The 9,150-nt window shown below is 44.3% G+C and overlaps 1 protein-coding gene across 1 annotated transcript; it reads right to left on the bottom strand.

Moving 5' to 3' along the window:
• Positions 1 to 115: 115 nt before the first annotated feature.
• Positions 116 to 8,823, bottom strand: igfbp5a (insulin-like growth factor binding protein 5a). Its single transcript, XM_061716107.1, has 4 exons — positions 7,983 to 8,823; positions 3,115 to 3,278; positions 2,719 to 2,838; positions 116 to 2,632 (listed from the first exon to the last, which is right to left on the bottom strand). The coding sequence occupies exons 1-4, from the start codon at positions 8,314 to 8,316 to the stop codon at positions 2,495 to 2,497; spliced, it is 756 nt and encodes a 251-aa protein (XP_061572091.1). The 5' UTR covers positions 8,317 to 8,823; the 3' UTR covers positions 116 to 2,494.
• Positions 8,824 to 9,150: the final 327 nt, after the last annotated feature.

Genomic DNA, 9,150 nt, shown 5'->3' with positions numbered 1-9,150 from the left:
AGCAGATAGATACCACCTGCATGGAGAAACACTACACACGGTCACAAAACACACAACAACTGAGTCAACATTTTCCCATCTAAGCGCAGATTACACAAGTCACACAAAGTGCTGATCGGCATCATTGTGAGTACAGGAACTTTATTTAAATAGTGATTTGCCTTTACAAAAACGAGTACATCAATTACACGCCTGTTAAATATTTTCCGTAATGCTCACATTACTATTTTTTTTTTCTTCTTCTGAAACTGAGATTGTTGAGCTTTAAAAGTGTGACTACGTTGTGTATACATGTTGAAACAACGGCACAAGAGAGGTGTTTTATTAGGAAGAATTGGCAGATGTGCCATCGTCAGTGGAGGAATATCCAAGATTATATTAAACATTAAGTTTATAACAACAAAAACAGGATCTTGAACATTTTTTTTTTTTTTTTAAACCACAGAACACAAAGCTGTCCTTTGTCATCATATGTTTAGCAGCATTTGACTGGAAGGTCATGACCACGTTTGTCAGCGAACCCCATCCACATCTCAAACTGATCTACTTTTCCACTCGGGTATCCGTCACTCGGCAACACAATGGGTCCACATGCAAATCAAAAATTCAAAACGATGTGGGACAGAAGGCACTTGAATTTACATACAAACTCAGCATCCTTGCGCTTTATGGGACAAGGAACCTGATGAACCCTGCGAGGATTTGCGTGTGTGGTGGCGGTGAGGACCCTCCACGTGGAAAAATAAACAGCGTGGGGCCTTTGCATACAATTTGTGTGCAGGCTCTGAGGGGGTAATGCACGGCACCATGTTTGTAGCTTGAGTAAGCCGGGCTAGCAAGAGTTTGAAGTGAACAAATATACACGCACAGACACACTAAGAAGCATGCACATAGTCTATACATACATTTACAAAACAGCGAATGCAGTTGCTGGACGTGGAGTTTCAAAAGCATTCAAATATTTCACTTTTGACAGTAAAACAGGCTTGTTCATAAGCAAGGTTTCATCCTTTTTGGTATTTTGAGGATGTATTATATGGTTTTGTCTGAATGTGGCACAGAAATGTCAGTTGTCGCTAAACACAAAACTGTTAAAAGTGCACAAGTTGAGTCAGAAATTAAGGTGCCAAAGCCTAATATCGCTTTAAAAGGGCCTACGTGGCTGAAATTCAACCATTTTGAATGATGAATTTCCCTTTTTGCAAGGAGAAGCATAAAAAGCTCAGCTGAAAGCGGCAGAATAATAACCGGCAGCGACTGTTAAATTTACCCAGATGCTCAGTCAGAAAAAAAAGGTCTAGACTTTTTCTTTTCAGTTTAAGTTAACCATATTATTTTTGTTAACCAACCAGCTTTAGTGACTCTGTCTAGCGTTTCCCTGTTGTGTCCAAAGACTGTAAAAACAAGGTCGTCTCCAGTCTTGCGTAGGCTAAGCTTGCTAGCTGCAAGCCCCAGGTTTAACAGATGGATATGAAAATGGATGCTTGAGTTTATTGATCTAAAATAATTCCCCTTAGTTCAGACCTACTCTTTTCTGAAACCTTAGAATTTAAAAATGATCATAATTGCACAGATGTGGCAAGTTACTGTTAGCTCTGGTTTTTAGCCAATCTCTGTCATGCTCCTGAGTAACTTCAGCAATCTGACAACCATGTAGAGTAAATTGTTATTTTATGAGAACTTTTTAGTCTGAAGACAGACACCGAATCTCAAAATAACAGTTTTTGATCTCCATGAATTCAAAATGGGGAAAAAAGGGTAGTTATGCAGTTCACCTTACCTGCAGAAACAGGCTAAAAAGTGTTTTAAACCCTTTGCAATCATTTAATTACATCATAAATGTCAATGAGATTTTCCATTTACTATATAAGCTGCCTTTTCAGGGGAATTGATAAAAGTACATAAGTCAGGATCCATCTATTATCAAAAAAAAGGAAATCTTAACAGCATATTCATTAAATATTGAGCAAAAAGAAATTCTGTTTCTGATTGCAGACAAATGTAGCAAAAAACCTGTCTAAGACATTTATATTACACGGTGAAACGCCCAAATTTCGACACCAAAACTAACTATATCTATGTGGCCACCTTCCCTGTTTAAAATGACCTGGCAAATATCTGAAAATCATTGATATTTAGCCACATTTAAAGTCTTTTCCAAACGTTTTGGGAGTACATTTTCCAACACACTTAAGACACATCATGTTACCAGAATTAAACAAATATACTGCATATGTATATTTCTCTACTATCTAAGATATATTTGAGTTGATAGCTAACCTCTTATTACAGAGTCAGTGTAGAGCCACAATGAAGACCTACATGTGCAAACCTTTTTGTTTGGCTTCCCTTAAAAACAAACTAACAACGCAGTCCATCACACGTGACCATATATAAAAGCATTTGTGCTGTATTTTCTGATTGTCAGTCAGAAGGTGTGGTAGCTTGATTGGCAGGTTTTAAGAAGAAGCGGCGATCAGCCAATGGTTGGATCTCATTCGTTGCTGTTGCTGCTGCTGTCCAGATCTTTGCACTGCAGGTCTCCGCCGGCGTAGCTGATGCCGGGGATTTTAACACCGAAGCGGTCCACGCACCAGCAGATGCCTCGTTTCCGACCCCGAGACGGCTTACACTGCACGGAAAGAGACGTTAGATTGGGATGGATGACGATATTTATGGTAAATGATGAATAACTCGACATGAAAAATGAATGCCAACCTGCTTGCGTTTGAAGAAACCCTTCTTATCACAGTTGGGGATATACAGAGAGAGAGCCAAGACCTGAGAAGTGTCCTTCATGCTCTGAATCAGGTTATCTAGTCTTCTCCTGCAGGGTCCCTACATGCACAAATGCAGAAGCCAGTTTGAATGATAACATTTGAGTATTTGAGTGCAGAGATAAGCAATTTGTGTGTCAACATGTGTGAAAGAGGCTTCTCTGATTGATCAGAGATGGTGTACTTTCAGCGTGCAAAACAAATAAAGTCTAAGTGTTTTCTGGTTTAAAGTCAAACAAAAGTTTATTCATTCAAACCAAACATGGCACGTAAATTTGCGCCTGTTGTTGATCAGAGAGGAAAGGGTATGCTTTGCTGTAATCTCCACATCACTTACAAATTCAGGCTCGAGTTTATCCAGGATAGATGACGAGAATTCCCGGTTACTGCCGTGCCCGAGCCTGGCCAACTGCTTCCTGCCGTTCTTGGCCCGCTGCATGGCCTGGGCCTTCCGAGTGCTGATGGGATCTCCATATAAGGGCACCTTGATTTCCCCTGGCTCTGCGATGTGTCACGGTGAGATTGTTCGTTTGTTTGGGAAGGCGAAGACACATAAAAGGAAAGAGGTCGCTCATTAGTTTTCTTTTTAACAAACAGTTTACAGACAAAGTTTCCATCAAAAGGCATCATCGCTTTAGAGCTTATGTGTCACTTCTTCTGAACCTTTAGCAGTTTTATTGCTCTTTGTTGGAACATCCATACTGCCAACAACATGAGACCAAAGAATTTTAATTTAACACATTTTAATAACCGCTTTCTGCACAAGGAAGAAAAACGCCTTGCACCATGTCTGTACTTGGACATGTCCACACTTCTGCATGATGTGTCATTTAGACACCCTTCAAATTTATTTCATCCTTTCTGCGTGAATTCAATTACACCACTCAAAACACAAACACATGGGCTAAATTAAAGTTCAGCTACAGTCTGGCTCACACATTGTTTACACTAAATTACTATTATCAGAGGAGGACTGTCTTTTTTGCTTTTGCAGAAATGCTGGTCATTTGTACTGGAACATTACAAATTACAGACACGGTGAGATTAAAACAACCGGTGATGCCAATTCTTACACGCAGCTCCGGTGTCCAGAGGCGTAATATTAGTCCTGTGTGAGCGGCGCTTCAAAGCATTTTTCTCTTGCTTTCATGAGACAGCTTGAACACAAGTCAAAAATCAAGAGCCCCACCAGCTGGAATTGTACTTATTTGAGCAGCTAGAAATTAAAAAGCAGGGCTGAACGCACGAGGGCACCGGGCGGGACGGCCCACTTTGGAAATGTCACAGCACAACTTGGCGATTTCACTGCATCAGCTAAATGTTTATTCGGCACAGTTTTGGACTGAATGCGTTGACATAAGGAACAACACAGGCTAGATTTACGGGCGGGTACGCCGCCAGCCCGGAGTGTATGTTGACCAGGGCTTTTAAAACTTTTATTGCGAGTGACCCAAATGAGACATTTAGCCTCACTCTGGCACCCGAGCCCAGGCAAACGTGCTATTACCCTTGTCATGTCGCAAGCCACGAGAAACAGCCACAGCCCATTTTTGGATCCCAACCCCCGCTGGCGCCGTCACATACATGTGCGCTCTCGTACGTTGCACACAGTGGCAGTGACCTCAGCGCTCGCCCCTCTCCCTCATTGTCCCCACCCTTTATTCACACAACCGCAGCGAAGACTGAGCTCAGCCCGAGCAGCTGCAGCGTTCTTTCCCAGAAGCACTTTAGACAGTTAAATTTCAGGGGTTTTTATTTTTTCAGGTTTTTTTTTTTTTTTTTTGTATTTTTAGTTTTTACAGCCTTAAAAATGCATTAGCCTCGTATGTGTCCTAAGCAGCAGCTGGCCTATTTCCACTGCCGTGTCACGCATTCGCTTCTGTTTCATTTTGGCAGATTGCACATTCGTCATATAAACCCCTCTATTTCTGCACTGACGTGATCGCTAAGCTACTAAGCTAACTGAGTGGCGAAACAAGGTCATGGCCTCGTTGCAGATGACGCTTAAAACCTCCAAAGCCCTTCCAACCGCGATGATGATCATGATCACGATGATGTCATCCATCCTTTGCCTTAATGACAGTGTTGCAGGGGAAAAAAAGAAAATATAGCAAGAGAGATTCCCTTCAGTTTCCTGCTGACACAGATTTTTTTTTTCCCCCTCCGGAGAGAGCTGAGGCAGATCAGCAGCCAGTGTGAGTCCAATCAAGTCTTCACTTGCTAATCCTCGAGCTGCTCTAATCTGACCTGTGCTAACTGATCTTTCATTCTTCCTTTCACATTCTCTCTTTCCCTCTTGTTGGACGTCATGGAGATCCAGCTCCCTGCAGAAATTAATCACTAAAAACTCATTTCCTCTTAATTCCTTTCTTCCCTTTTCATTTCTGGTAGGAGTTTTCTCCTTTGCTACATCTGGAAAATGCAAATAAATCCGTCCAGACGATATCAGAGCTCAATGTGCCTGCAAATGCCACAGCTACATTTTCCTATTTTAAGCCCTAGTTGAGGTCTGAATGACAACTTATGAAGGTTAAAATGCTCAAACATGCATTGTGGTGTGCACACATCCCCTTTGGCTCAATTTGAAGATCTTTCCAAGCGCCTATAATTTCAGCATGTATTCCTCTGTGTGCATTTTGGGTTTCGCTTAATTTTTTGCGTTGACAGAACGCCCAGCAGGAGCTAATGGAGAAGCTGGCTGACGTGTGGACAGATGGGGGGTCGGAAGCCCACGCTCAGCCTGCATTCTGCTGAATCACTGCACAGCCGGGGCCTGCCGGCAGCACTGAGACGCAGAGGAGGAGAGGAGGGAGGGAGAGGAGACTGATGAGGAGAGTGAACAAAGAGCGGTGAGAGAAAGAGAAGAGGATCGTGTGGGAACGGCAGTTACAGGGAAGGGGAGATGGTTGGAGTTTATTTGGACGAAATTACTCCGATGCAAAGCTGCTAATGGCTAAAATGATCCTGGCTGAATGGGGGAAGCCAGAAACATTGGCAATAAAAAGATTTCTGATCACTAAAGAGATATAAACTGAGTTTAAAGGCTACGTTTTTTGGCAAAGTGACAGCTCAGCTTTAATTTGAATGTGTCGCTGAGAAGTTTGTGTTGAAACATCTCAGCATTTCCTCCTTTCTTATCTCTTTCCTCTTGTTAATGGACATCACGCCAGCGCTACTTAGCCATAAAATCTGTGGTTCGTTGGCTCAGCCTTCTGAGGTTTAACACAGCCAGCAAGATTATTTATCTTTCCGTGGCGGCGCTGCAGCAACACTGAAACTCCAGCCTGCAGGAAAACGAAGCATTACACAGAAGTGGAAAGGGTGAATGTGGGAATGGATGGATGAGAAGAATAGGCTGGAAAAGATGAAGAGGGACCGTAGCCAGGCAGGGAAAGAAGAGAAGAGGCTGTGTGGTGGGAGAGAATGGGGCAGACAAAAAAAGAGAAGAAAAGGTGGCTCAGGTGTGGGAAAAAGCCCGGGTGATGGATGAGGAAACGGAGAGGTGTGCAGGAGACTCACAAAAGATAAAAGGCTAAAAGAGAGAAAAAAAAGGCAAAAGATGGGGTTAAATATGATTTCACACCTTAAAGACAGCAAAGCCTTCATTCCCCACAAAGCTGCTCTCCTGGAGACACAAAGACTCTGGAGCCAACTAGGAGCCTTGCGGAGCGCCACCTGTAATCTTCTCCCTTGTTTCATGTCGTCTGGGTGGCCCTGAGGCGAAGGGCCACTCACACGACACCTACTGATTTACAGCTCAGCCTCACCGGTCTTTCAAACGGAGATAACAGCACCGATTATTGACATTGTTCACGGGGTCAAGGAAGGATCACGAAGGCTGGCAGTCCGTGTTTAAGAGGGCTGTGAGGTGCATCACCCTTCAAGTGAGACACTTCAAACCATCTCTAGTTGGGATGCACCAATCTGATAGCAACCTCTTTACTGGTTTTCTGCATCAATTCACCTCAAAACATGACTTAAAAATCATATAAGTCGCAAAAAACAAACAAACACGATGTGCTTCAGCTGATAAAACACACAAGTATAATTTCCACTCGCTCTGTGAAAGTTTAAGGGTGAGCTCATGAGAAGTTCTGACAGTCTTTGTTTTGAGGATCAGATCACATTTCTTGGCAAATTAATGCAGAAACCATGTTACTCAAAGGAATTCGTAAAACAGTCCGCTGTGATATCTTCAACCTCGTACATCAGTCACTTCCGCATGAGTCCGACTGAAACTGTAGTTTGAAATCGAAGTAAACCGAACTTCTCAGTCCGTCACATAGTTTATTCAAGCTATGACCCGAGCTGGAAAGAGCGTGTGGGCTAGTTTCAGTTCAGTTGAACATTTTCGTACAGGAACTGATGCAACGTTAACTACGTTGTCTCGGTGCGTTGGTCCAACTATGAGAAGTTTGATCTACTGTTCAACTCAGATATCTGGGTGCGACGCAGTCGTTCAACCTTTTTCTAACGCCATTTCAGCGCAGTTATTGTTGGATTTGGGCAATTGAGCTAACTGCCATCTGTAGACTTGGACTGAAAATAGCCTACATGGACTCTGTATATGCAGTTCCCGCTCAATGAAGTAAGTAAAAACTAAAGGGAACTCCAAAGTGTACTAGTGTGAGTATGGCAGATATGCAAAATCTGGTTATCAGAATAGTACAGTAGGTGCCTCCTTAATCTGTAGGAAATACCCCAGCATGATGCAGTCATTGGATTCTGGACAGTGCGTTGATGTCATTTTTGGATGACTTTTGTGGGGTTCAGTTAAAATTCCTGCATTGACCATTTGCAGCCCAGCCCTTAACACAGATATGCTCAAAAAGACAACTATATCGAGGGCCGAAGAACATAACCTTATCTGCAAAATTGTCTGATTGGTGTTTTTCACTTTGGATGACATCACAAGGTGGGCTGCACCTATTCAGCCTGTCTGTGCGTTATTATATACGTTATGTATAGGGGTATCCTTAAAAAAATAGCATTCTACAAGAAAACAACACAGTTTTTTGTGTTTTCCCAAAAAAGTGAAATTTTCAGATAGGAGATTATGTTCTCCGGCCCTATTTCTCAATAGATAATAAACACTTTCAATGAAAATGACACTGCCTCCGTTTCATCCAGTGAATTGAGGCTGCAGCTGAAGTTGATACAAGCAGGCAGGGTGATCTGGATCAGTCATCTCTCTTGCAGGCCTACCTTTTGACGGATACAGCAGTTTGAACAACTTCTCGTTCTTGCAGGCGCCCCGCCCGTTCAGGAGCGCATGCAGCGGCTTCTCCTCGCCGTTCTTGGGCAGGCAGCGCAGCCCGCGCATGCACGGCTCCGTGTACACGCCGCACGGCTGGCCCTCCTCGAGGGCGCAGGTCAGGCAGCAGCCGCAGCCGGGCTCCTTGACCAGCTGGCAGCCCACCGGCACCGGCGGGCACAGCGACAGGGCCTTGGGGTCGCACGGCTCGCACGGCACGTACGACGCTCTGCAGCCGGTGAAGCTCAGCAGGGGAAGCAGCAGGAAGGAGACGCTCAGTCGCATGGTGCGCTCCTCCGACACACAGAGAAATGCAATGAAAAAAAAGAAAAAAGAAAAAGGAATCGGACTGCAAGGTGCGATTATCAACTGGATCCTGTGCTTGTTGAGAAAGGTTTGAGTCCGAACATCAGGGGGGGGTTTGCTGCATCCACAGGTGCCGTGCGCGCTCGGCTCTCTCTCACTGCATCCGATGCTTCAGATCCCCAGATAGTCACTCCACCTCCCTTCCACTGCGATCTCACACAGTCAGAAATAACTTATATATACGTGGAGGGGAAAAAAAGGGAATGAAATAGTGAGGGAGTGCGTGTGTCTCTCTCCCCTTCTGTGATGCCAGGTCCCGCTTACGCGCAAAAGCGCTTCGTCTCCAGGAGAGAAAATGAGGAGCCTGCAGGCTCCGTCCGTCCGTCGCTGCAGGTTCTTCTGCCCGCGCAGCGGATTGTGAGCAGAATGAATAATCTGTGGCTTTGTGCTTGACTTTTGAAAAAGACACTGCAAGAGGCGAAGCCTATAACGTTGGCTCTTATGTCAGACAACGTGTTGGAGGGGGAGGCGCACTTGTCAAGTCCGTGCTCCGCGATGCTGATTTCCCAGGGCGGGGGCTGGCCAGCCTCCAGATCTGAGATCGGCGCTGATGCTCCAGGAGGAAACCTGCTTCCTCCTGCCCACTGGCCGGTGGTTGCCTTTGCTCCCGAGATTAAGAAAACGAAACTATTATTTGGAGGGGTTTTTTTTTTTGTCTTGTGAGCGTCAAATCGAGACAAATCCCTTCGCGCATGACCACAAATGTTCTGGAAACTCCATTTATATAGTTGACAGCAGACTTCGAACCCATAT

The sequence above is a fragment of the Cololabis saira genome, chromosome 24 (assembly GCF_033807715.1).
Source record: "Cololabis saira isolate AMF1-May2022 chromosome 24, fColSai1.1, whole genome shotgun sequence".
Lineage (NCBI taxonomy): Eukaryota > Metazoa > Chordata > Actinopteri > Beloniformes > Belonidae > Cololabis > Cololabis saira.
Note: the sequence above shows the minus strand (reverse complement) of the source record. Positions and strands in the feature narration are given on the sequence as shown.

Excerpts from the sequence above, each read along its gene's own strand:
- igfbp5a (XM_061716107.1), bottom strand. The coding sequence starts at position 8,316 with ATGCGACTGAGCGTCTCCTTCCTGCTGCTTCCCCTGCTGAGCTTCACC. Across the intron at positions 3,279-7,982 it reads ACTGCTGTATCCGTCAAAAG|AGCCAGGGGAAATCAAGGTG; the intron begins GTAGGCCTGCAA and ends GACACATCGCAG. Across the intron at positions 2,633-2,718 it reads GTTTCTTCAAACGCAAGCAG|TGTAAGCCGTCTCGGGGTCG; the intron begins GTTGGCATTCAT and ends CTTTCCGTGCAG.